The 25,950-nt window shown below is 61.6% G+C and overlaps 3 protein-coding genes across 3 annotated transcripts; 2 read left to right on the forward strand and 1 right to left on the reverse strand.

Moving 5' to 3' along the window:
* Nucleotides 1–2,009: 2,009 nt before the first annotated feature.
* On the forward strand, nucleotides 2,010–6,125 carry CCNP (cyclin P). The gene is made up of 7 exons (XM_075536645.1): nucleotides 2,010–2,076; nucleotides 2,178–2,368; nucleotides 3,768–3,857; nucleotides 3,940–4,095; nucleotides 5,043–5,201; nucleotides 5,274–5,419; nucleotides 5,933–6,125. Exons 1-7 carry the CDS (start codon nucleotides 2,010–2,012, stop codon nucleotides 6,123–6,125), a joined length of 1,002 nt encoding a protein of 333 aa, XP_075392760.1.
* Nucleotides 6,126–8,675: 2,550 nt separating this feature from the next.
* On the forward strand, nucleotides 8,676–10,845 carry TTC9B (tetratricopeptide repeat domain 9B). The gene is made up of 3 exons (XM_075537428.1): nucleotides 8,676–9,090; nucleotides 9,553–9,735; nucleotides 10,668–10,845. Exons 1-3 carry the CDS (start codon nucleotides 8,676–8,678, stop codon nucleotides 10,760–10,762), a joined length of 693 nt encoding a protein of 230 aa, XP_075393543.1. The 3' UTR covers nucleotides 10,763–10,845.
* Nucleotides 10,846–11,085: 240 nt separating this feature from the next.
* On the reverse strand, nucleotides 11,086–25,027 carry MAP3K10 (mitogen-activated protein kinase kinase kinase 10). Its single transcript, XM_075537109.1, has 10 exons — nucleotides 23,813–25,027; nucleotides 21,354–21,534; nucleotides 19,710–19,858; nucleotides 19,132–19,307; nucleotides 18,304–18,550; nucleotides 15,368–15,484; nucleotides 13,622–13,787; nucleotides 13,428–13,540; nucleotides 12,592–13,236; nucleotides 11,086–11,526 (listed from the first exon to the last, which is right to left on the reverse strand). The coding sequence occupies exons 1-10, from the start codon at nucleotides 24,498–24,500 to the stop codon at nucleotides 11,213–11,215; spliced, it is 2,796 nt and encodes a 931-aa protein (XP_075393224.1). The 5' UTR covers nucleotides 24,501–25,027; the 3' UTR covers nucleotides 11,086–11,212.
* Nucleotides 25,028–25,950: the final 923 nt, after the last annotated feature.

Here is a 25,950-nt window from a genome sequence, read left to right on the forward strand (position 1 = left end):
TTGTGCGCTTTCATGAGCCACGGCAGAACGGGTCGGGAGTCTCATCAAGGGCAGTGGGGCCTGTCTGCAAAGATGACAGGTTGCTTGAGTTGGGGACCGCCATTGAGAGATCTGGAGAACAGGGGGATTCTGTACAGTCTTTGCAAGTTTTGCGCAAATCCTGTGAAAGCAAACAGTTTATTGAAAGTACAGACTTACCGTGTATCCTTCACCCAGATGTCCTGTACCATTTTACCAGTGTCATCGTCTACAAATGTCCACACACCTCTTGCCCCCGAGCCACTTGACAATGTCACACACACAACGCGCCTTGACATGGGACCTTAAACAAAAGGCTGGAAATCAGAACAGCACCAACACTCCCTGCTTCCACCCTATTCAAATGAGAGCAGTGGTCCCCCTGTATCACACCCCGCTATTCCGTGTCAGGAACCAGCCCAGCCTTGGGTTGAGGGTGTGGAAGGGGGCACACCCCTGACACTGAGGACTGCAGGGGGGCTTTGTGGGGATCAAGGAAGACCTATGGAGAAGTGAAGTCTGGCTCCTCTTTCAAGTCCTGGTGTCAACACTTCAGAGAGTCCCCAGGACATGATGTCCCGTTTATACTTGGCAAACCGGTCATCTGTGTGCCCAGTCTGTCCCCGTTCTAGGTGTGAGTACAGCCATGGGGGGAGAAGAGCTGCTCTGCCTCATGGGGAGTGCATGGTAGTGGACTGGAGAAAACCACACACTGCTTTCTAGTTGGTTCTGACTCCTGCAGAGTAGGCTGCCCGGGTGCTAGCAAGGGCCCTATCTTCCTGCAAGCTGCCACCGCTTTCTCTCCTAGGAGGGACTGCCCGCCTGTGGGGTTTAGCTGTGAGTGTTTTATCCTCTGTGCCACCAGGATGCAGGGACCCCAAGCCCACTACCATTGAGTCGATTGAAACAGTGACCCTACGTGCATAGGTCCCCCACCTTCGCCCCTGGCAACTAAAATTATAGTACATAAAATTAAAATTACGTACTATAGTCTATACTGCAGGATCAAGCGTAGGCATGTACTTCTGAAGCCGCCTTGGGTCATTCCAGCGCTTCCCCCCAGGGGGACCGGCCCTGCTGTTTCTGGGGCTGTAAATCTCTGCAGGAGCCCCTGAGGCGGCCTCACAGAGGGGGTGGTGGATTTGAACCACCGCCCTTTTGGTTAGCAGTCCCCCACACCCAGCAGTGCCACCAGGGCTCCCTAGATGCAGGGCAGTGACATCTGGTAAAGCCCTTAAGAATGTGGAGAGAGCCACAAAGATGGGGGGTGTGGTGGAGGGGGTGCAGACTAAGCATTTCAGGCAGAAGGGAAGGCAGTGTGCATGCGGAGCGAGTGCGGCCCTGGAACCATGAGTGGGGCCCACGGGTCGGAAATGAGCGGAGAGGTCGGGGAGCGGTTCCTGGGCTATAAGAGCAAAGACTGGCCTTGACCTTTAGGGACAGAAGAACCATCGGACTTGTGGGCAAAGGCAAGATGTGACGGGATTTCGATGTTCTCAGGCCTCCCTCGCTGCCGTGTGGGAAGAGTGGGGTGTGCTAGTCTAGGCCCGGGCGTGGGGGAGGCAGGAGGAGCGCGGGCTTGCTCCTCCAGTCTCAGAATCCCCCCAGTCCGCTGCTGTCCAGTGGATTCCGACACACAGGGACCCCTCGGGCTGGATTAGAACTGCCCCATCTTCCTCCGGGAGCAGCTGATGCCTTTGAACCGGCGGCATTGCAGTCAGCAGCGCTGAACCACGGATTCGTGCTTCCCACGCGCCGAGCGTCTCCGTGTCCCGCCTGGGGCAGGGCACTAGTCTAACAAGCCCTCCTAACACCCGTCCCCTTAATTGGGGAGAAAACGAAACAAGATTTATAGGAGAAAACGCATGCGCCAGCTCGGACTTGGCCTTAGCCCTGGGGTCGCAGCTGGCTGAAGAGCGCGCGGAGGGCGGGGCCGGCTTTTCAAGCACCTTGCCAGGTCTACCTGACCCTGCGGGCCTCGTGCAGCGCGCATGCGCCCCCGCACCTTCCCGGCGCCCGGCGCGGCCCCGCCCTCTAATGGGAAGCAGGCGGGGCCACGCCAGTTTGGAGGATGCTGGCCAGCAGAAGCCAGGGACCCACCACCGGGCCCCCGTCTCCCCGGACCCCAACTCCAGGCCTCTGCCCCTCGCGGAGTCCAGCTGCCTCCCATGAGCCCAAGCCTCCAAGGGGCGCACCCCCCGAGAGCGTCCCTGCGGCCACGTGCCTGCCCCTAGTGTGCCAGGCGAGGCCCCGGACGACGTGGGCGCCGCCAAGCCTGGAAGATGCCCTGGTCTTCCTTGGGTTGGAGGTAGAACGCGAGTATGCGGGAGACATCTTCGCGGAAGTCATGGTGAGGCCCCTGGGGGTGGGCTGGGGTGCGGGGAGAGGCCGGAGGCCCGGGGTGTGTGTCAGCATCCGAGGAGGCCAAGCTGACCTGTCCCCCCGTACTCGTATCCAGACCGGGCTTATTCTCCATTTCCACCACTCTAAGGCCTTCGTTTCTCCACTGGTGCCTCATGACCCCTTCACACGTGCCCCTCGTATTTCTTCACTCAACAAAGAATTCGGACGTAATTAAGTATTCTTCAAGGCTGCTGCACTGGAAGTGCCCTGTTTGGGGGAGACACAAACAGGAAATCATTTCCAAGGAGGCGCAGAGCCCACGGAAACAGACCTCACGGGGTCATCCGACAGCTGTGGCCACTAGGTCCTTCCTCTGAGAGAAGGGACAGATTCTTTCAGCAAGGGGCTAGGGGCTGCCCCTTGGGGCTCTCGGGCTCTGCTAGGACCGGAGGCAGCTGGACTCCAGACCTTGCCCCGGCTGCAAAAGGCCCCGGGTGGGCATGAGTTTGGCATGAACCAGAGCCCTGGTGGTATAGTGAGTTCTGAACTGGGTTCGTAACAAGTTCAGCGGTTCAAATCCACCGGTGGCTCGTAGGGATAAAAATGAAGCTTTTCTATGCCTTTAAAGAGTTAGTCTTGGAAATCCTAGAGTCGCCACGGTCCTGTGGAATTGACTTGATGGCAGAGTTCGGCTGCCTGGTTGCAGTGCGGGTTGTGATGTGTTGAGATTTCATCCTGAGGGGACTGAGAGTGGAGGAAGGGGTTTTCGTTGAGTTTCCTGTGGGGTAGAGGCACCTTGACCTAGAATCAACTCAGTGGCAGGGGACAGGCAGCAGCTGTGCGCACAGAAAACCCGCGCCAGCTCATCGGTCGTCACGTTCAGGGTAGGAGGCACATCCACCCAGGACCCAGGCGAGTAGTGAGTTACGCAGCGGGCTGCCCAGTGAAAGGTCAGTGGTCTGAAACCACCAGCGGCCGGGCGAGAGGTGAAGCCTTCCGCTCCAGGAAAGACGAACACCCTCGGAAACCCACAGGGGCTGTTTCCTCTGCCCCACAGAGTGGCCCGGAGTCCAGGGCTCCGTTGCCATGGAAGGCGAGTTCTTGGGTCAGGTTTATGCTGGAGAAAGGTCCTTCTCGGTGCTCTGAGCGGGCTAGGTTGAGGGCTGGTGGCCTAGAGGGTGTGTCTGGGAACCCAAGGGAGCCGCTGAGGACGCCAGTGGTCTGGAGGGACACAGATGGGGGGTGGGGAGGGGCCCGAAAAAGGAGCCCGGTGGAAGGTCCTTTTGGGTGAGGCACCGGCCGGACATCTAGCAGGCGTCCCAGAAGCCGCTGCCCGCCGGCCTGGCGCTCTGGAGCTGGGCCGAGGCGCAGGTGTGGAGGGTGAGGCCGGCCCCGTCCCACCCCAGGTGTGCCGGACGCCGCCCCGGAGCGCCCTGCCCCGCGCCGTGACCCCGGAGATGCGCGCACTGGTGGTGGACTGGCTGGTCCAGGTGCACGTACGTACTATGTCCAGGAGGGGGCGGGGCCGGGCACGCGTGGCCGCCCGGGGCCTGGGTTGTCACGCGTGTCCCTCCCCAGGAGTACCTGGGCCTGGAGGGGGACACGCTGTACCTGGCCGTGCATCTGCTCGATTCCTACCTGCACTCGGGCCGAGTGCGCCTGCACCGCCTGCAGCTCCTGGGGATGGCGTGCTTGTTCTTGGCTTGCAAGGTGGAAGAGCGCGTGCTGCCCGAGGTACTACGGGGGCGGGGCCCAGGGGGCGGGGCCCAGTGGGGACGGTCGGGGGGGGGGGCGCTCCTACTCTTGGAATCCTAACCCTGCAATGAGGTTGGCACTGTCGGTGTCGCCCTTCACCTGAGAAAGAGACAGGTCCCGAGAGGCCCAAAGGAAGCAGCTTGGGTTCCAATCTTGGAAAGTTACGTACGTCCTGAGCTTGACACGTGTGATGCCTGACTTCTCAGAACTGCCTGGTAAAAACCCAAACCAGTCGATGCGGGCACATAGCGACCCTAAAGGACAGTAGGCTTGCCCGTGTGGGTTTCTGAGACTGTAACTCTGATAGGGGAGCAGGAAGCCTCACCTGTCTCCCAAGGTGCAGCTGATGGTTTCGAACTGGTGCTGATCTGGAGGTTCGCAGCCTACTGCGTAACTCACTAAGCCACCAGGGCAGTCGCTCCCGTTTTCAAAGGGGGTTCAGAGCTCACGTGAACGGTCAGTTGTATGTCACACACAGAGGTAAGGTTTGAACTTAAACCAGGGCTTTCTGGCTCCCACGCGGAGTGCTCACCACGATGACCAGACACAAAAGGCCCCCTGGCCCTCTCTACCCAAAGCAGAAAGCACACTCAGTGACACTGTGTCCATTCTGACTCCCAACGAACGGCCCTATAGGGCAGGGTAGAGCTACCCCCGTGGGTTTCCAAGACTGACTTTCTCCGTGGAGCGGCCGGTAGCTTTTTTATCCTGGCGGTTAGCAGAGCAACGCATGACCCACCAAGCTACCTGGCCCTCCCGACAGAACAGAAAGTTGGAGGCCAGAGTCGGGGCTGGGCTGATCCTAGCCCCCACCCCACCACCCTCCCCAAGGCAGGAAAGGGAAGGCTGGGGCCCCAGCGTCTTTCCCACGGCCCCCCTACTACCGCACCCCGCGGCGTCCCGCCCCCGCCTCATTCTCTCCGCAGCCCGCCTGCCTCTGCCTCCTGGGTGCCGGCTCCTTCTCGCGGGCGGAGCTGCTGCGCGCCGAGCGCCGCATCCTGAGTCGCCTGGATTTCCGGCTGCACCACCCGGGCCCGCTGCTGTGCTTGGGCCTGCTGGCCGCGCTGGCGCGGAGCAACCCACAGGTGCGCGAGAGGGGCGGGCGGGCGGGGCGGGCTGAAAGGGGCGGGACCGACGTCTGGCCGCCGCCCCGCCAGGTGAGGCTGCTGGCCACCTATTTCCTGGAGCTGTCCCTTCTGGAGGCCGAGGCTGTGGCTTGGGCGCCGGGTCCCCGCGCGGCTGCGGCGCTGAGCCTGGCGCACCGCGCGCTCAACCGGAAGGGACCCGAGCCAGCTCTGTACAGGTGTGGTCTGGGGGCCGGGCTGTGTGGGGTCTCTACGCTCTCCCAACTCCCAATTGGGGGGTTGGGGTGAGGGGCGGGCGGCGGAGGCGTTTGCTTTTTCTGAGCATGAGAGCATTAGGAGCCTCCCCAGCCTGGGGAGTCTCATGCTTCGGGGTGTCGGAGAATGAGGTGTTTGTCCAGATTTGGCGATCTTTCCCCAGGCCTGGAAGATGCCTGTGTTCCAGGCCTGAGGATAAGGGGTGGCCACGTCTCAGGTCCCCTGACACCCTAGCTGGTCACCGGCGGAGTGGCGTTTTACCAGGCCACCTGTGAATGCCCGCCGGCTTGCTCTGTTCTCCTAACCCGTGCCCTGGGGGGGGTGGGGGGCAGTTGGACGTCTGCCCGCCGTCATGCCCCCCCACCCCCCGGCATGGCCCCCTTGCCAGACCCCGAAAGCTGGAACGAGTGCCAGCGTCGAGCCTCCATGTCACTGCCACCCGTGCGCCCAGCTCCTTTCTCGTCTCCCTGCCGCAGCCCCGAGGAGCTGGGCGCCCTGGAGGCGTGCCTGGCCCGCGCCGCGCTGCGGGGCCCCTCGCCCGGCCGCGCCGCCGTCTTCCTCAAGTACGCGCGGCCCCAGCGCCAGGGCACCAGCCTCGCCGCCGCCTGCTTGCTCCGCCGCCCGCGCCCCAGCCCTTCCGGAGCCCCCAAACCCGTTCCCCCCAACTAAAAGGAGTGTGTGTCTGTCGTCCACGTTATTAAAGAGGTTTTTTTAATTCTCGGCGCCTTCTATGCTCATTGGTTGAACGTGCTCCCCTTTCCCACGTCTGATTGGTCACGTCCTCGACCTCGTCCCTCTGATTGGATGCTTTCACCGAGGCCCTTATGGCGGCGGGGCGATGCCGGTCGCATGCTGACCTTCTCCGCTAGGGGGCGCTGGCGTGCTTCACGCAGCGCCGCTCAGCGGGATTTACACCCACACACCACGCGCGTGCGCACACACCACCACCACCTCCCTATCTTATCTCTCGGGAAAAGCAGCTTATGGGAGATCACACACGCCGCCTTGTGGGAAATGCTGCAAGAGAAATCTCCACGCAAACGGACCGATCACATGCTTGGAAAGAAGCACGGAGGGATGGGGACTGGGGGCGTGGAGGAGGTGGGGGTGGGCGGGCTGTAAAAGCCCACTCCAGTCCAGAGGCACGCTGCCTGTGATGCCAGGGCTTCAGGTTGTATCGAAGAGGAAGCCGACAGGCTGGGAATTCTGTAAACAGCCCTGCTTTTCAATGTTAGCAACTACATGCAATCACTCACCGCAGTGACGCAAGCACAGCCCATCTCACAGGTTGGCATCAACTGGTCACCAGCGCGTGATGGTAAGTGTCCCTGAGAGCAAGGGTTTACGCACTAGGATCTGAGTTACTTAACCCCCGACGACGTGGCCGCGTTTCAGTGGGGACCGCAACGCTAGCCTCCTGGCGTGTGTGGAGGGACGAGAGTCCCTGGGGAAAATTCCATTTTCCCAAGAACTTTTGAAAGCTGTTCCCACCTCCCCACCCCCATCCCATGGAAAGCGTTTAGAACAGCGACTGACACATAGTGTCATCAGGCTGCGTTCGGAAGAGTCCCGTTTGGTACTGTGCCTGCTTTTAGCCCCTTGCCAGTTAATAAGGGCACCGAATACAATGGTTGAGCCTCTGGCTATCAACTTCCAAATAAAACATTGTTCAAAACGGGAGGTTATACAGGTAATGAAACAGTTGCCACGTTAACAGCCTGCACAAGTGGGTCAAGATTTGCATTGAAAAAATAAAGCACCCCAGGGACCAAAGGTGACCACACTGAGGCGTACTTAATTAGCCTGGGTTTGGAGCCTTAGATAGGGCTTCTGTCTCTGAAGTGTCCAAAGTTAGCGGGCCCAAGGGTGGTGCAAACACATTCATAGCAAAGCGCAAAAGGGAGAAGGAGGGAGATGCTGCCACTCCAGGAATGGAGGGTGCTGAGTTCAGGGTTGGACCTGTTGGATGGGGCCCTCCCTACGATCTCTATCTTCATTGGTGGAACCAGCCTGTTGGGGTGGGACTTCCTATGCGTCATCTGCTCACCACATTAGCTGTTAGGTGTGAGTGCGGACTCCCAGCCCGGCGCCCGATGATCACGCATCTCACGGCCAAATGGAAGATTGCAAACGCCCGCTAATGTGAGGGAACCACCGGCCAGCCCTTATCTGCATAGGCTCAATGCATGGCCCCCCCGAGGAGGTCAGCCTTGCTTGCTACCCACCCGAGGAAGCCAAAGGGCAGGAAGATGAAGGAGTTTGGTCAGGGCCCCATAGCGAAGATGGCATCTAAGGTGGCTTGGAATGCAACTTTCAGATTTTCTCGCAAATGCCGCCCACGTTTCCGTTTCCTCTTTTTCATTCATGTGCATTGCACTCTGGCTGATGGCTTGTCCACAGGGCGAGTTTGCTGGGGGAAAGCGCTTCTTTCTCTGCTACGAATTCGAATTCACCCCTTGGCCAAGCAGCCTTCCCTCTACCTCGGCTCAGGGCTCTTGCCGCCTGGTGTCCTTCCCCTCCCCACCCTGAAACCTGACCTGAGCCTCTTCCTGCTGGTCCCCTCTGCTTGTGCCTCCGCTGACTACTCTGGGATGTCACCGCGGGCTGGCCTATGCCCCCCGCTAGGCTGGGAGGCTAGTTGGGGGGTTGGTGGGGGCAGGCCTGGGGTTCAGTCTCTGCTCTGGGCACAGAAAAGCCATCCCAGAATGCTTCTTGAATCAATAAACGAGTGCCCTCCCAAGAGCATCTTACTGTCCCGTGTTCCAGACGCGCATGATGCAACCTTACAGGCAGCGAATGTGAAGTGGTCTGTCCAAGACAACTCGCGAGAGAATAAACAGGGACTTGAATTCCCTGTTCTGTGTTCTCATCCAGTCTGCCAAATGGTTAGTGGGCTACAGCCAGCTTTCCGCGAGGTTCCTGTCTCCCTGTCCGCTCCCCCAGACTTGTCCTTTCTTTCTAGAAAGCCTCGGGTTTGGGCATGGGGGAGGCGAGCGGGCAGGAGGGTGGGGAGGACGAGGAGGAGGACGAGGGAGAGGCCACCTCAGGGGGTGCTCGGGACCGATGGGAAGGTGAGCGCGGGGACATCTTGAGGGGTTTCTCCAGACCCCTAGGGGGCAGGCGGAATCCGTTGCTGGAGGTGCGGGGGCGGAGAAAGGGTGGGGACCAGCCCCGCGAGGGGCGATGCAGTAGCTGCGGCGGCCGCAGGAGTTTCCCACAATGCAGCGCGGCGCGCTGTCCCCGGTGCTGATGCTCAGCGCTGCCCCGGAGCCTCCGCCGCGCCCCCCTCCCGCCCTCTCGCCGCCGGGCCCCGGCCCTCGCCATGGCCCGGCCCGGCTGGGCGCTGCCCCGGAGCCGTCGGGGGGCCTGGGCGCGGCGCTCGACAGCAGTCTGCGGGCCGCCGTGGCGTTCAAGGCGGAGGGCCAGCGCTGTTACCGCGAGAAGAAGTTCCGGGAAGCCATCGGCAAGTACCACCGGGCGCTGCTGCAGCTGAAGGCGGCGCAGGGGGCCCGTCCCGGCGGGCTGCCGGCCCCCGCCCCCGGGCCCGCCACCAGCCCGGGCCCGGCCCGCCTCAGCGAGGAGCAGCGGCGCCTGGTGGAGAGCACGGAGGTGGAGTGTTATGACTCTCTCACGGGTACGGGGTCGTCGGGGGGCGCGGGGGGGGGGGCAGGGACCAGGACTGGACCAGGGCGGGAGCTCGGGAGGCAGGGGCTGCGGGAGCCTCCTGAGGGAGGGGGCTGGGGGCAGCAGATGAGCTTGGGTCTGGGTCTGCAGGGCCCTCGTCCTCTGAGGTGAGAAAAAAGCCCACCTGCATGGCCATTCGGGGGCCCGCCCTCCCCGGCTCTGCACCCCGCGGTCGCCGAACCCGCCCGGCGCGCTCCGGGCCGTCTCTCTGGCGCCCTTTGGCGGCGGCGCAGATGCATCGATTCGACTCGGATTAGGCTGCAGATTGGCGCCCGTGCTGGCCTGAGCAATCCCTTGGGCAGTTCTGGCTGACGGTGGGGGGCCCGTGCAAGCTAGGAGCCAGGCTCCCTGAGGGCAGGCCGAGTCTGGGGATGCCAATTGCCTCTGAATGTCCCACCCTGTGTCCCCGCAGCCTGCCTGCTGCAGTCGGAACTGGTGAACTATGAGCGCGTGCGCGAATACTGCCTCAAGGTGCTGGAGAAGCAGCAGGGCAACTTCAAGGCCACCTACCGCGCTGGCATCGCCTTCTACCACCTGGGGGATTACCCCCGCGCGCTGCGCTACCTGCAGGAGGCCCGCAGCCGGGAGCCCACAGGTGAGGGCTGGGGGAGAGGGCAGGGATGGTGGCTGGAAGAGAGCCCAAGCAGAGGATGCTCCCCCACCACGGGTAATGACAGGACCTTAGTGCACAGGTGAGGGCTGAAAGAATAATCTTAATAGCAGGTGCCTGATAGCAGGTACTTAAGAATTAAGGGCTTACTGAGGGGCCAGGGCAGGGTACAAAGGCCTCCCATACAAAACTGCTTCCAGGAAGTACCCTGCCAACCACCAGCTTCCCCCCTGCACCCTACACTCCTCTCTCCTGCTCACACCACTCACCCACCCTTGCCTCCCCAGCAAGCTCCTGTCCTGACCCAGCCAAGACTCCCAGCCCTCACCTACCTGCCCACCAGTCGTCACCCGACATGCTCCCTCGCTGTACACATGCCAGCTCACTCGCTCCCTCTGGTGGGTGGCAGTCCTCCAGGAGGCAAAGGCAGGTGTGTGGGAGTAGGTGGCAGCAGCCCTGGACCGCCCTCTGGGAGCCCTTGGGCCGTGCGTGCGAGCATGCGCACGCGCGTAGGCAGCTGGACATTACTCAAGTCTGTAGGCGCAAAAAGTCAGAGGTGGGTTTCCAGCTCAGAGGGCGAGCGTGATCCACTCTAACAGGGATGGCTGGGACTGCATGGCACAGTGACAGGGGCTAGAGGTGGTCTCCCTAGGGAGGGCAGAGCAAGGGCAAAGGTATGGAGGGGCAGGCCATCTGGCTGTACCCACCGAGCCTGGGGCATGGGGGCAAGGGTTCCAGCCACCCCGGCAGGGACAGGCTAGGTGTGAGGTGCCAAAGGGAAAAGGGCAGGGGCCAAGGTTGGGGGTAAGCCCCTAGGAAGCCACTGAAGTCTGGGACAACGGGATGGGAGCAGAGGTGGGGCAGACGCTGCCTCCCCGCGGCCCAGCTCACCAGATTCCTCCACGCCCTCCCTGCAGACACCAACGTTCTCCACTACATCCAGCTGACACAGCTCAAGATGAACCGGTGCGGCCTCCAGCGGGAGGACAGTGGGGCCCGGGCTCGGGTGTGATTGGCTAAGGCCACCCCAGGGGAGCAGCCCCTCTCCCCACCCTGTCATTATGTAACTGCACCCCCCAAATGCTCCTTGGTAAAGCACTTGTCACTGGTGACCATAACCTTGCCATGTGTTCTTGGAGGGAAGGGTCACTGGAAGGGGCTTCAGGAAGCAGAATGGGGGGGGGTACTGGGAATGGCTCGATGTCAGAGCCCTGGGCTGGGGACACACACAGCCAAGGGCAGTAGGAGGCAGGGGTCACCTTTAATGCTGTTTTGTGCCAAATTGCCATGATGCCCTGTCCCTGAGTGTCCCTGCCCACCCCCCGCCCCCCGAGGCAGATACAAATAAATAAATTAAAGTGTCCCCCCTTCCCCAATAAATAGAGCAAGTGTCCCGCCCAGGGCCTCCCTGCCCTGTGGCTGGGGTGGGCCTGAGGCGCTACATTCGTGGCTGCCGGGCGGCTCAGCGGGCGCCGCACAGGGGCACGGTGCTGTCCTGGTTCTGCCCCTCCATGTCCATGTCCAGCAGCGTGGGCTGCACCCCGGGTGGCCCAGGGCTCCCCGGGGTGGCTGGCCTGCTGGGAGGCGAGATGCTGAGCGTCCGGCCAAAGGAGACCAGTTTCCAGGCGTCCAGGCGGGGTCGGTTGGCCGCTGGCCGGGGGCGTGGGGCAAAGGTCAGGGTGGTGGGGCGGCCAGGGAACTCAGGGGGCCGCCGGCGGGCTGGGAACAAGGCCTGGGGGTCCGGCAGCCGGGGGAACTCCAGGGCCTCTCGGGGGCCTGAGGAGGGAGAAGCAGAGATGAGTCAGCACAGGCTTGGGGGTGTCTCTGGAAAGATCCTACCTTCCAGCACAGTGACAGCCACCTGCTGCCCAGCCCCAAGTACGACCTCGGGTGAGTCTTTCTGAGCAAGTGCTTCAGGCCATCCCTTGCCTGTAGCCACAGCTCGGACCTACCACCAGTCTACAGTGATGTAAGCGCCCTTTGGTCTGTACGCTCAAGGTAGAGATCCCTAGTCACTGCACATATGGCATGGCAGCCCCATACCAGTACCCTGCTACAAACCCAAACCAAACTCACTGCCATTAAGTGGGAGCCGATTCGTAGTGACCCTACAGGACAGGGTGAAACCAACCCCGGGGTGTTGCCAAGACTGTCATGCTGCATGTCTTTCTCTCTTGGAGTAGCTGGTGGTTTTGAACCGCTGACCTTGGGGTTAGCAGCCCGAGGCGTAACCACGATGCCACCAGGGCTCCTGCACACGGAGGACAGTACTTAATAAAACCAACCCCGCTGCCTCCAGGGCCATTCGTCCCCATGGCAGCCCTGTGCAGGGCTCCCGAGACTCTCAGTCTTCACAGGAGCAGACGGCCTCTCAGTGGCCCACACTAGCAGGCCCTCCCGACTGTTGGTGTGGCTGTTAATGGGTGTGAAATGTGGGTCACGGACGGAGCATCAGGGGTGCTGAGTGGCAGCAATAGTGATGATGGAGGGGGGTGGTGTCCTGGGGAGCACTCTCAGCTGCTGATCTGGAGGAGGCTCAAGAAGTGCCTTCAAAGAAAGGCCTGGCCCCAGCAGAGAAACGAGCCATGGGCGCCTGGAGTTCTCCTCTGACCCACAGGGTTGCCCCTCCAGGCCCCACTGCCAGTGACTACAGTGGTTGCCCCAGTCACCCAGCCTCTCTTGCCACCTGTGCGGCTCCGTCATGCGGACCCACAGGGTCTCCAGCAGTGAGGGCCATGGGGACCCGGAGGCCCTCCCTTCTTCTTGCTAGCCAGTGGGGGGCCACCCGGCACCAGCTGGGTAGGTGTGGACAGTGGATCTGGGTGAGGGTCACTCACTCACCGGGGCCTGCAGCCTCCGGGGGACCCCGCTGCCCTAGGGCCCCGTCTGATGGCGTCCGGCGGTGCCCACGGCTGACGGCGCGCGCGGCCGTGACGTGGGTGGGCGTCAGTGACTGGCGGGGGTCCTTCTTGAAGCTCTCCAGCTCCAGGTCCACCAGGGGGTTGGTGTGGAGGGACGGCGTGGGCGCAGGAGGGGAAGGAGGTGGGGAGGGCGCGGCTGGCGTGGCCTCATCGCTGTCGGAGCGCAGCAGCGAACGCGTGGAGTTGCAGTCGGACACGGAGGACAGCGACACGAGGGTGGCTGAGGGCACCAGGCCCGGGCCCGGGTCATCGCGGCGGCCGCGCCCGGGGGAGCTGAGACCCCGGGGGAAGCGGCCAGCGCGGGGGAAGAGGCCGTCGAGCCAGCGCCGCTGCTCCTCGCAGTCAGGGGCGCGCGCCTCGGCCACGTCGGCGCCCAGGCCCACGGCGCCCAGCAGCGTGGCGCAGCCCAGCAGAGCCAACTCGCAGCGCCGCCGGCCGTGGCCACTCCGCGCGGGGGGCGAGGTCCCCGGGGAGGGCTCGGGCGGCAGGGGCACGCAGAGGTGGGACGGGGTGGTGTAAGGGGAGGGGGACACGCTGCTGCCGCCTTCCGCCTCCGCGAACTCTTCTGCAAGAGGGAGAGCCGGTCGGGGTGACTCTGGTGGGGGGCCCAGTGAGCCCTCCAATTGATCCGCCACCCTGTCCCTCTAGCATTCTTGAACCTCCCACCGCCCCCTGCAGCCCCCAACCCTCTTCCAGTGAAATCCTGCCCTGCATGCCACTCCCCACCTCCCACCAAAAGGCTCTCTCACCCCTTACCCATCTCGTTGAGGCTGGCAAAGCCGGGGGCGATGGGTGTGTGTTTGGGGGACTTGCCCAGGTTGGGGGCGCTGGACGACCACTGTTTGCTGCCTTCCCCCAGTGCCTTCAGCCTGCAGGGGTGCCCGGGCACGGGGGTGAGGTGTCAGTCGTGGGGGACTGAAGGAGGGCGCTCCCCCCAGCCACTGCCTTACCTCTCCTCTCCTCCGCCCCGCTCCTTCTGCAGCGTCGAGCTGGGCCCCCAGGTCCGGCCCTTCTTCTTGTTTCCAACCAGTTCTTCCTTCTTTGGGGGCCCATTGCGCCCCCAAGTCCCGCTGCCCCCGCTGCAGCTGCTGCCGCTGGCCCCATCCACGGGAGTCACTGGCCAGGAGAGAAGGCCACGTGGTTACTGGGTCTTGGAGAGGCCCCCCACACACACATACACATACTTGGCCCCCAGATGTCAATTTCTTGGAGGGCGCCCACCCTCCCCAACCTGTCTACTTTTCAGCTCCCATCATGCCCCTCCCAGCTAGCAGCCCCACCCCCTCCAATAAAGGCACAGCACCGCCCCCCTCCCCCCTAGCCGTCTTCAGCTGCCCCCCCCCACCACACTCAGCCTAACCTTCCCCCCTTCACTTATTCCCAAATGGCCACTGTCACTCTGGGAGCCACCGGAGTTGGCCTAGATGACCACTCTGCTGGCTCCTCCTTCCTTGCCCCCTCCCTACTAAGCAGGGAGGGCAGGGACCAAGACAGACAAAAGTCCCTGCCAAGGGTGTATCGCTCGGTGAGACACCATGGGGGACCTGGTGGCACTGTGGGTTAGGCGGTGGCCTGCTGTGAGGTCAGAAGCTCAAACCCACAGGGCACTGTCTGCCCCTTGGGGTGGGGGGGCCTTGGAACCCAAGACAGAGCCTCTTCTTGTTCCAGAGGGGCACTGGCATGGGGGGGGTAAGGGGAGGGCGGGGGTGCTGGTTGGAATCAGACAATGTGATTTCATTGAACAGAGGGGAGGGGCGTAAATGATGCAGGATGTTAGACGGGTCAAGTGAGGGACCAGGCGCTTCAGGGAAGGCTCACACTGGAGAACACCTTGGACGTGAGGGAGCAGTCTCTTCACTCGAGGCCAGAGCCCAGCACGTGGAGGGGAGGGGCCAGCAGAGCCCAGCGCGTGGAGGGGAGGGGAAGGGAGGGGAGGGGCCCTGCAGCAGTGCGCAGTGAGCCGCAGCCCAGGTTAAGGCACTGACTGCTGGTTACTCCCAGGCAGGTGTCTCCCCACCTCCAAGCCTTTGTGCAGGCTGTTCCCTTGGCCTGAGGCTCTCTTTTCCCTGGGCTGCGCCCTCCCCAGCCCGGTGAGGCTGAGAGGTAAGCATCAGGGGTGAGTGATGGATGGCGGCAGCCTGGCTTCCTTCAGCCCATCTCCAACCTCTGGGAGGCTCTGCTCTGCCAATGCACTCCCACAGCCGTTCTCTCCCGCGGAGACCCCCGATTGATGGTGGGGCCATCAACCCACTGGCCACTCACTCTGCCCCTACTCCTGCCCTCCTCCTTCCCCTCCACACCCTGCCCGGCAGCCAGAGGGAAAGGGACGTCCGCGGGCTTCCCTTCCTCACTCAGGGCCCCCAGAAAACCCAACCCCTCCTCCCTCCACCCCCACCTCTGCTGACGAGGCCTGGTGAGATCCAGGCCCACCCTGCCCCCAGTACTCTGCTCCAGCCAAGTCACTGCCCTTCCTGGCGATGGGCTTGTTTCTACCCCAGTTCCCCTGCCTGTGCTGTTCCCTCTGAGAACCATGCTGTTCCCGCAGACCTCGCTCCTGACCAAGCAGGGGCTGCTCACACCTCCCCTCGGGGAGAGGCCTGGACTCAGAGAAGCCGCCTGGCTGGGGGGATGGGGACGGGGACAGAGAATGGCCCTCTGCCAGGGGCTGGGGACTGGGGGTGGGGGTTGGCACTTACAGCGAATGGCCCTTAGCCGGGGGATGATGCTGGGACTGGCCGGGGGGCTGGCCCCATCGGATCCTTTTCGCTTCTCCAGAGTCGGGGAGGCCTGCACGGTGATCTTATGCTCAAAGCCTGTGGAACGGAGAGGAGGGCTTTGTAAACCCAGTCCGGGGGGCACAGTGGCACTCAGACACAAATTACAATGTGCAAACCCCGCCCCCTCAGCATCGGTACCCCACACCAAATACCCACTGGAAATGTCAAGCTCCAAGACCCACCTGAACCAGCCACTCTGGGGTCCCATGTCCCCTGGGACCTCAGGTGATGTGCAAATCAGAGAAGACCCACCTGAGGGCCCAGGGAGCTAGGCCTGAGGGTCCCTTAAGAGCCCAAGGGCCCATGGCCACTGAGCCCAAGTCCGGCTGGTGTGCCCCCACCAACCAAAGGCTGGGCTTCCGTTTTATTGACCTGCAAGCTAATTTACATTCAGTGGGAACACCAACGGGCAACGGCTACTGAAGGCATTTCAATGACCAACCTGACCCCTAGAACTCCTCTTTCTACCACAGTTGTTACCAGTCAGAATCCAGCTCAGGGATGTCTGACACTGGGTGGAGACAGGCTGTCAATAAGCACTGGAGTCCAGGGATTTCATATGGAAAAACAAAACAAGCCATCAGGGAAAGGATGCAGCAGTGCATTTTCTTGGCATCGGAGTGCTTGTGAACAGATCATATTTGGGGTACACTGGGATAAATAAAAGATCTCCCCAGAATGAATATCCTCCGTTTCTTCACCGTTTTAAAAACGTGGTTCCTGGCATGACCACAACAGCAAGGCTGCAGACACGGAGCATCGATGGCTTAGAGCATTGCAGAGAGCAGCCCACGTCCGGGGCCACCGATGGGGGAACACACCTGCCCAGGACACACAGCCTTTCCAGAAAAACCCGAAGAGCCTGAACGGAATTAAGTCTGTTAGGTTAGGATGAGCCAAGGAGCCATGGGGTGCATAGTGGCTTAACCCTTGGGCTGCAAGTCAGCGGTTCAAAACTACCAGCTGCCCCAAGGAAGAGATATGAGGCTGTTTGCTCCCACAGAGGTGACCAGCCTCAGACCCTTAGGGAGCAGTTATCTCCTGTCCTCAGCGGCTACTATGCATCCCAACTGGACTCGACAATGGACTTTGGTTGATTAAGCTGCTCCAAGGCCAAATAGCTGCTTTGATAAGACCAAGAGTGGCTTATTAGGTCACCTTTCTTTTAAAAAAAATGTTTAATTTTAATAAATCATTTATTGGGGGCTCTTAGAACAATCCATACAGCAATTGTATCAAGAACATCAATTGTTCACAGGTGGGTCACGCATTGGGCTGCCAACCCCATGGTCAGGAGTTTGAAACCCCCAGATGCTCCATGGGAGAAAGTTGAGGTTTGCTACTTCGATGAAGTGCTACAGGTTTGGAACCCCCCAGGGGCAGTTCTACCCTGTCCTGTAGGGTCGCTCTGAGTCAGAACTGACTTGATGGCAGTGGGTTTGGCTATTCCCATATCAGAGTCCCCAGGTGGTGCAGATAGTTAACATGATTAGCCAGAAGGTTGTTGGTTGGAATCCACCCAGAGGCACTTTGGAAGAAAAGTCCTGGCATTCTGGTGCTCAGAGGTCACAGGCGGGCAAGGCTGAGCACCCACAGTCCTACGTGGACACTTACAGCTTGCCATGGGGCAGAATGTTGTCCAGGACCCCGGGGTCTAGCCTATTACACCTGACAGGGGGGACCTGAGTGGGCTGAGGAGCCTCCCGCCCTCAAATGTGTGAGGTCCACACTAGCCCCTACATGGTCATGGCATTTGGGACTGGCTTCTCTGTGACATACGGAGGCGGGAGCAAGTGAGCACAGACGGAGGACCAAATGCACCACGCCACCTGAGACTCCCATAAGAGAAAGCCTTCCCTCCCCCATCCTCTAAACCAGCAGTTCTCAACCTGTGGGTCTCGACCCCTTTGGGGGGGTCAAAGGACCTTATCACCGGTGTCCTCTGATGCACAACAGTAGCAAAACAACAGTGATGAAGTAGCAACGAAAATAATGTTATGGTTAAGGGGGGTCACCACAGCATGAGGAACTGTATGCAAGGGCCGCGGCATGAGGAAGGTGGAGAACCACTGCTCTAAACTGAGAGGGTAAGCATCCATTCCTTAGAGGCCCACCCTGCGGGCTTGGTGAGATAGCCACACTAGCTAAGCCTGGAGCAGCTAAGCTGGGCTGCAGGCAGCCCCTGGGCCAGCAAAGCGTTTCCTCAGTGCATGACTGTCAAACCCACTGCAACTGTGGCCATTCCTGAGAGGAGGTTTCTAACCTGCAAGGGCGCAGATAGCCTCTTCTTTCTCCCAGAGGGCGACTGGTGGATTTGAACTGTTGACTTTGCGGCTAGTAGCCCAAAGCCCAGCCCACGATGGCTCCAAGCTCACTCACTGCCATCCTGTCCATGCCGACTCCTAGCGGTGACCATCCCCGCCCCCGGGTTTCCAAGACTGTCACTCTTTACAGCAGTAGAAAGCCTCCTTTCTCCCTGGGGAATGGCTGGTGGGTCCGAAATGCTGCCCAACACAGAACCCACACCCCTCTGCACCACCAGCCAGGGGTAAGAGCCAGTGAACTGAAAGATTAAAGGAATTTTTTTTAATTGGGTGAGAAAACTACAGAGATATGCCAGAGGGCAAACTACCTTCAAAGACGACATTGGGGACTGAAAAGCGTGGGGGGGGGGTGTTTGAGAGGGGCCATTGGGGGAGCATCTGCTGTAGCTGTCCTGTTTTCATGGGGGGCATGATCCTAATAATTTACCATGGTGGCCATTTCTGAGTCAGAATGAGTACAAAATTCACCCCCCACCCCTTCTCCCCGCCAAAAACAGGCAGGGGAGAGAGGCCCGGGAGGCCGAACCGTACCGGAGGGCAGGCTGATGCGGTTGCTGCCTTCCCGCAGCTTGAGCAGGCGGCTGCGCTTGAAGTTGCCCTTGCGCTTGCGCACGCGCGGCTTCTCCTGGCTGAGCTGGCACATGAGCAGGTGCAGCTCCCGCCCCACGATGTCCATCTCGCGCTCGGCCAGCTCCTGCTCCCGCCGCCGAAGCTGCTCCTCCTGGAAGCGCTGCTCCTGCGCCGCCCGCAGCAGCTCCTCCTCCCGGCTCCGGAGCTCCTGCGGAGATGCACCCCATGGGCAGATGGGAAAGGGCCCAGGGTGGCCATAGTGGGGGAGGGCCGAGCCACCGGAGCCCCTGGAAATGGGCACCATGCTGACGGGGTCTGGGCACCATGCTGACGGGGTCTGGGCGGTGCTTGGCACGAGGGCAGCCTGCTGTGGGGCCAGAGTCCAGCCAGCCCCCACTTGGCTAGCCAAATGGGGTGTCTGGGCCAGGGCCCGTGCTAGTCTGAAGAGGGCAGTTCCTTTTCTGCCCACCAGCCTCCCCCTTGATTTTTAAGGTTTAAACTTCTTCGTGTAAGAAAATCTCACCTAGGAGCGGAGAGAGAAGGGAGGACCCTGACGTACCCCGCATCCAACCTCAACCAACATCGAACTTGGCAAATCTCCCCCCTTTCCTCATTTCCGCCATCACAGTTCACCGCGGGGTCCCCTGCCTCATCAGGCAAGAGGAAGCTGTCTCCCCACACGGGGTGGGCCCTGTGTGGGGTGCCAGGCTGGAGCTTGGGGGAGGTGCTCGGACGTACCAAAGCCCGGGGTCTTGCTCCCCGCCCCCGCCCCGCCTGCCTGGGCCCCACCTTCTCTTTGGTGCGGAGGTCGTCGAACATGTGCTGGACCTCCAGCTTCCAGTCTTCCTGCAGCGAGTGGAAGGACTCCAGGGGCATCTGGAACAGGGCTGACTGCTCGATGACTTCAAGCTGCTTCAGGATGCTGCCGAAGTCCGGCCGCCCGTGGGGGTCGGAGTCCCAGCATTCTGGGGTGGAGGCACCGAGGGACGGAGGGAGGGAAAGCAGTGGGAGGGGTTGGCGTTGTTAGAGGCCAGGCTGGGAACCCGCCTCCTCAGGGGGGACAGACCTCAAGGGACTGTGAGCAAGTTACACCCCTGGAGGGGCTGGGGGGAGATTCAGAGGCTGTGGGGACCCCGGGGTCATTGGCCCTGATGGTGGCCCTCAGGAGCTGTGGGCCAAAACAAGGGTTCGGGGTTGGGGGGTGCAGGGGTGAGAGGCTGGCCTTCTTCATGGCGTCCAGCCCCTCCCCTCCCTCCTCTCTCACTCTGGGGTCACTGGTAGAACTCGGCATGAAGGTAAGAGGTCTGGGCTGGAAGGCCCCTGCTACCCCCAGCTGGGCCCACCCTCTCCATGGGGCCCTGGCTTACCCTCCAGCAGGCGGGCAAAGGGCTCAGGGCACGTGGAGGGGATGGGCAGCGTCAGCTTGTTCATAGCCACGCCATACGCCACGGCCAGGGCATCAATTTCGTGGTAGGGGACCTCTCCCGTCAGCAGTTCCCAGAGCAGCACCCCGAAGCTGCGAATGGAGACAGGGAGGGGGATGCTCCACCTCCCCCAACCATGGCCTTTGCTCATCCACCCCATGGCGGGCAGGCCACCCCCACCCCAAACAAAGCCCGCCCTTGGTGGATGAGACCACAAGACCCTGACTTAACCTTCAGCAGCCCACGAGGTGGGGCGAAGCGGGCTCTCTTCTCTTGTCCCCTGACCGAAAACTCCTTCCTGCTTGATGCCCACCTGGCAAAGCCACCTTCTCAGTGCCCGGGCTAGTCCCTACTCCACCCTACACTCCTGGTGAGCCCTGGCCTTCCTCCCTACGTGGCTTTGCAGTGCTGTTCCCATCATCTACACAACTCATCCCTTTGGGCACCTATTTGCACTTCAAGACTCAATTCAAGAGCTCACTCTGCCGGGGAGGCCTCCATCATTCCACAAGCGCCAGGGCTGGGTCAGGGGCCCTGCTCTGTGACCCTGCGGCCCTGGCCGCTTACTGCCCTCTAAGACCTACCAGGTGCTGACTCCAGGCCAGGCCCCTTCTGGGCACCCTGGGGAACCCTCACAAGTGCCTGGGAGGCAGGAGGTACCCTATGGACATCTGGGGCTGCCCGATGTCCAGGAGAGAGGCCGTGAAGGGCGCAGTCCTGACTGCAGGGCTGTGTTACAGCCGGCCCCAAGGCCCGGCGTCCTGCTGGCTCCCTCCAACCACTTTGTCTGGTGCCCGCCATCTGCAGGTTCTTGTCCCCGCAACGTCCTACCCATTCATTCATTCCATAGCCACACAACCCTACTGTGTGCCAGGCCCTGGGGGCTGCCCTGGAACAGCACTGGTGAATTTAGGCTGCTGGCAGGAGTTGTCCCTCCTCCCTGGCCGCTGCCTGTGGCCATTCGAGTACTGGCTGGCTGATGGAACGGAAGAGGAGGAGGAGGAGGAGGAGGAAGAGAGTTAGGGTTCAACTAACTTCTAGGAGGTGTCCTTTAGGGTACCTTCTCCTCCTTCCGACCAGTCAGAACCAACCGGTTGGATATGATCACAGAGGCTGGTCCTCCTGCAGCCATTTGGACCATGCAGTGAGCTTGGGAGTCCAGGTCGTACAGGTCGGAGGGAAAGGATGGTGTGCATCCCCTTCCCAGAGTAGCTGCCAGGCCTCTCCAACCTCCTTCCACCAATATCCAATATTTTCCCGGGCCTTGCTTTCTGTCTTTGATTAAAAGCCCGGGCTGTTGGGCAGTCTTTTGCCCTGCCTTGTGGATGTGCACTTAGCAGCCTCGAGGGCAGGCCAGTGTCTGCATTTGTTCACTACGGTGCCCGCACAGGTGTGGGGGGGGGTGGCTGAATAAGCCAATGCATGGTTGCCTCTAAAGACTGCAGTTCTCTCTCTCTCTGATGGTTCTTTTCCTTTGGTCACCGTACATGCTGGCCCGATGGGGCAGCCGGCCAGACCCGGGGCTTGGGTGGGAGGCCCTGCCCCCCCGGCCCCACCCCACGGGTTGCCCGGCCCCGCCCCTCGCACCTCCACACGTCGCTGCTCTTGGAGAAGAGGGAGAGGCGGATAACCTCCGGGGCCATCCAGGCGTAGGTGCCCGCGGCGCTCATCTTGGTGGTCTTGTGCCACTCGCGGGCGAGGCCGAAGTCCGTGATCTTGAGCACCGTGTCTGCGAGGCTGTGGTCCTCGAGGGCCTCCAGGATGAGGACTGTGGAGGGAGCGCACGGTGGGTCACCTGCGTCCCACTCACCCTCTCCCCGTTCTGCCTTCCTGCCCCCGCCCCCCTGTCTCCTGTCCTCATGGCTCCAGCAGGGTCTCTGGTCAGGGCCTTGGCAGGACGCCCAAACTGTAAGGAGCGCTGGGCTTAACCTTCATCTTCATCTCTTCACCGCCCTCACCCCCCTCACCCAGAACGGAGGTTCAGCCCCAATTCCTTCCTCTGTCTAGGCCCCTCCCTCCCATCTCTGCCGCATGGCTGCAGAGCCTCGTGCCAAAGGGCACAGTGGGCTTCCCCATGCTTTTTCACTTTGGGCTGACCATGGTCTTAGCCGACAAGCGAGGTGGGAGTGGCGGAGCACGGCCGCAGCTGGCCTGCTGGTCCCAGGAGACAAAGGACATCATGAGGACCATGCCTTGTCTGTATGTCTGTCACTGTATGTCCAGTGTCTAAGACTGGCTTAGCAAGTGTGGAAACCTCAGTCAATGCCTGAGGGACATCAGCTAGTGGCTCCTTGGGCGAAGGTGGCTGTGGGGAGCTGTGTGTTCTGTTTCGTCCCATTATTCACCAGACCCTGTTGTGGGGGCCGGGAGGTGGTTTGCTGGACCCCACCAGTTGGCTGTAAATCAGCAGGGGTCAGAAAGGTGTCCCAGTCTTCAAAAGGGGCAGGCTGGGTGGGGGTGTGGGGCCTGCCTCCATCCACCTGGCATTTTAGGGGGCATTAAAGCTTGCTGGGGCCATGGCTGCGCACTCTGCGGAGTGAAAGGCTGGCAGTTCGAGTCCACCAGCTGCTCCGTAGGAGAGAGATGAGGTGGTCTGCTTCCCCAGAGAGTCCAACCTTGGAAACTCCTGGAGTGGGGGCAGTTCTATTCTGGCCTGTAGGGTCACTGTGAGTCGGTACTGGCTCGATGTTAAGGGGTTTTTACAGCCTGGGTACAGTGGTTAAGCAGTCAGCCAGCAACTGAAAGAGGACTAGTTCCAAAGCACCAGTTTCATGGGAGAAAAGACCTGGCAATCCACTCTGAGAGTGGACCTGTGGGTCTCTGAGGGAAGTCAGAAGCCTCATCGTTCTCCCGAGGAGCGGCTGGTGGTTTCGAACTGCTGACTTTGTGGTTAGCAGGCCAACTTGTAACCACTACGCCAAGAGGGCTCCTGACACACTCTGAACATCCGAGCAAATGAACGGCGTTTCTGGTTTACCCGGTTTGTCGGGGAAGAGACTGTGGCTGTCCTGGTCTCCGAGAGGTTCTTGATTCACCAAAAATAAAAAACAGAAAACCCTGAAAGGTCCAAGTTCACTGCCATCGTTTCCTAGGAACCCAATTAGGACCAAGAATGGCCCCGTCATAGGGTTTCCAGGAAACACCAGGGCACATGGACAGGGCTTCTCACGGCCAACCTCCCGGTGAGCCATCAAGAGCATAACCCCTTGCGCCACCAGGTCTCAATGACTGCCATTGGTGGACTGAACAAGCAGCGCCGGGATCTGGGGACTCTTCCATTTGGTCTCTTGTATTCATTCCATTGTTTCTTCAGTCAGCCCACCCGTCAACTCTGGAGAGCTGGCCACACGGCGGGCAGCCTAGTGGGCTCTGCCCGGTGTCCCTCCCATATCCCGTTCCCTCCTCCCTCATCTCCAATTGGCACAGACTCTGAGGACCCCAGGAAGTGGTTCTCAACTGAGTTGACTGTACCCTACACTGGAAGTCTGGCACGGATATAGCCGGGGCCAGAAAGATGCTAACAGCAGCCAGTGGGGCTGAGGCCTAGGGTGCAGCTAAACCTCCTTTAGTGTCCAGGGCAGTGCCCAGGCCGAGAAGCCCCGACTCTGGACTAGCCTCTGCTTGTCTGGGGCACTGGCTTCATGGCTGGGATGGTGAGCACATGGAGGGCTGGCATGGAATTCTCGAATAAGGATTTACTGAGCTAGCCGTTGGAAACCACCAGCTGCTTCCAGGCAGGAAGAAGAGGCTTTCTGCTCCCATAAAGAGTTATAGTCTTGCAAACTCACAGGGGCAGTTCTACGCTGTCAGGTAGGGTCCCCATGAGTCAGCATGGGCTCAACGGCAGTGATTTGGTTTGGATTTGGCACTCCAGTGATTTTATATAGCCGAAGAGGCCAGAAAGGGCAGCCTCCCCATTGGGGACAACACCTATCCCACAAACCGAGGGTAGGCTGAGGCCTCTTCCACACCCATGTGATCTTCTGGTTGCTCCATCCCCAGCAGCCCAGCTGCCAGGCGGAAGTGGGAGGAAACAAGCCACTTACTGTTGATGGACTTGAGGTCCCGGTGGATGATGGGCACCGGGGCATCGTTGTGAAGGTAGTTCATGCCCCGGGCCACCTGCACTGCCCAGTTGACGAGTACGTGAGGGGGCACCCGGCGACCAGCCAGCACCCTGCTCAGTGCGCCCCCTCTGGCATATTCCATGACCAGGCAGAGGTGTGGGGGGCTGAGGCAGGCGCCCCGAAGGGCAATGATATTGGCGTGCTGCAACGCTCCGAAGAGCCGGGCCTCCTGGCGCACCTGCTCTGCAGTCACTGCAGGGTCCCGCTCAGGGTCCAGGCGGGCGGCCTTGACGGCCACCTCCTCGCCGCGCCACAGGGCCCGGTAGACTTTGCCGAAGCCCCCCACGCCGATGATCTCCTCCAGCTGCAGCTCCTGGAAGGGGATCTCCCGCGGCAGCTGGAGGCCCGCGGGCGCGGCGGGGGTGGCCGGGGCCACGTAGTTGCTGGGGAAGACCCCCACCCGGCCGCTGGGCAGCTGCCCGGTCCACCAGCCCTCGTCGCCGGAGACGGCACAGTCCTGGGAAAGCACCTGCACGCGGTCGCCCCTCCGCAGGGTCAACTCCTCGTCGCCCGCCGCCTCGTAGTCGAACACTGCGGTCCAGACAGGCCCCGCGGGGCTCGTGCCCCACTCCCTGGCCGCCGCCCCCTCCTCCTCCTCCTCCTCCATGGGGGAGGGGCCGGGGGCTGCGGGAGGCCGCTTCACTCGGGCCGCCCGCGGGATGCCGAGGGCGGGCCCCGGCGGCCAGGATGGGGGGCAGCCCCCGAGGGCTTGGGGGCACTCTTGGGGGCCATGGCCGGGGAGCCAGATATAGCCTCTTCCCAAGCACAGGCTCGTCCCCCCGGATTCCTGCTACCCGAGCGGGGCGGGGTGGGTGCGGGGTGGCCGATTCACCTGTCTCCCCCAGACGTCAGGGCGCCCACAGCGCCTGGCCCCCGAATTCCTGCTGGGGTCCGCCGGTGGGGGCGCGGGCGAGGGTCGCAGGCAACCCCTTTCCCCGCGCCTCTCACCCCGTGCAGCTCCACCGGCGGCCCCCGGCTCCGCATCCCGGCCGCCGGCCGCCGGGCGGGACGCGGGGTGGTGGGCCCGGGGGCGCCCGCCCCGGGGTGGGGTGGCGCGCCCCTCGACCTCCTCACGCGCGGGGCGGCCGGGCTGCCCCCATCCTCCGCACCGGCCTCCGGGTTGGCCCCAGCCCCTGCCCCCGCCCGCGCCGCGTCCGCGGGCCGCCGGCGGTGCCAGCGTGACGTCATCGGGCCGCCGGCGCGGTGCAGCCTGGGAGTTGTAGTCTCCGGCTGCGAGTCCCGGAGGCCCGTCCCCAGCCGCCGACCCGCGAGAGCCTCGCTGCCCGCCTCCGGCAGTACCGGGGACCCCGAAGGCCCTCCTGGGAAGGTAAACCGGGTCTCGAACTCGGCACCTGGAGGAAGGAGGGAGACCGGAACCACCGGGGCCCCCCACAAACCAGGCTGGGAGCGCGGCCTATGATGGGGGGTGGACAGTAACGGGAGCGCTTTGCAAAGCGAGAAGTGGACGCTGCAAGAAGTACGGTTAACTCTCCGGCGCATCGAGCGCTGTCCGGACTGGACCAGGTGAGAGAAGATCCTTCAGGCATCCTCCCGACCCTAAGGGAACGCTGGGAAATGTAGTCCTCCATCCGCAGGAGGTGAACTCCCCACCTGCTGGTTTGGCGTTAGAGCCGGGGCCTCTGCATAGTGGACTGGGCTGGGAGAATGGAGTACCTGCCCCTGGGGATGTTGTGGCCACGCCTTCTTCGTCACCTGTCCAGACTGCCATTGAGTCGATTCTGATTCATAGCGACCCAATAGAACAGAGCAGAACTGTCCTTAGATGGCCTCATTCCCATCCCCAGGAGCTGTCGAGTGGGTTTGAACCACTGACTTTAAGGTTAGCAACAGAACGCATAACTACCTAGTACTCCGTACTCACGATTTCATTAGATACATTTATTTATTTTTAATGGTTTGTTCAATAAATGCTGGAGAGGATGTGCAGAGATTGGAACGTTCATACACTGCTGGTGGGACTAGAATGGTACCACCACTATGCAATTCAGGGCGGCGTTTCTGTAAACAAATGCCAATACACATACCTTATAATCCTG

The sequence above is a fragment of the Tenrec ecaudatus genome, chromosome 18 (assembly GCF_050624435.1).
Source record: "Tenrec ecaudatus isolate mTenEca1 chromosome 18, mTenEca1.hap1, whole genome shotgun sequence".
Classification (NCBI taxonomy): domain Eukaryota; kingdom Metazoa; phylum Chordata; class Mammalia; order Afrosoricida; family Tenrecidae; genus Tenrec; species Tenrec ecaudatus.

Coding starts and splice junctions, on each gene's coding strand:
- CCNP (XM_075536645.1), top strand. CDS start 2,010: ATGCGCCCCCGCACCTTCCCGGCGCCCGGCGCGGCCCCGCCCTCTAAT. Junction 4,096..5,042: donor AAGAGCGCGTGCTGCCCGAG/GTACTACGGGGG, acceptor TTCTCTCCGCAG/CCCGCCTGCCTCTGCCTCCT. Junction 5,202..5,273: donor TGGCGCGGAGCAACCCACAG/GTGCGCGAGAGG, acceptor CCGCCCCGCCAG/GTGAGGCTGCTGGCCACCTA.
- TTC9B (XM_075537428.1), top strand. CDS start 8,676: ATGCAGCGCGGCGCGCTGTCCCCGGTGCTGATGCTCAGCGCTGCCCCG. Junction 9,091..9,552: donor GTGTTATGACTCTCTCACGG/GTACGGGGTCGT, acceptor GTGTCCCCGCAG/CCTGCCTGCTGCAGTCGGAA. Junction 9,736..10,667: donor CCGCAGCCGGGAGCCCACAG/GTGAGGGCTGGG, acceptor CCCTCCCTGCAG/ACACCAACGTTCTCCACTAC.
- MAP3K10 (XM_075537109.1), bottom strand. CDS start 24,500: ATGGAGGAGGAGGAGGAGGAGGGGGCGGCGGCCAGGGAGTGGGGCACG. Junction 13,788..15,367: donor CCGGCTAAGGGCCATTCGCT/GTAAGTGCCAAC, acceptor TCTCCTGGCCAG/TGACTCCCGTGGATGGGGCC. Junction 13,541..13,621: donor CGGGGCGGAGGAGAGGAGAG/GTAAGGCAGTGG, acceptor GCACCCCTGCAG/GCTGAAGGCACTGGGGGAAG.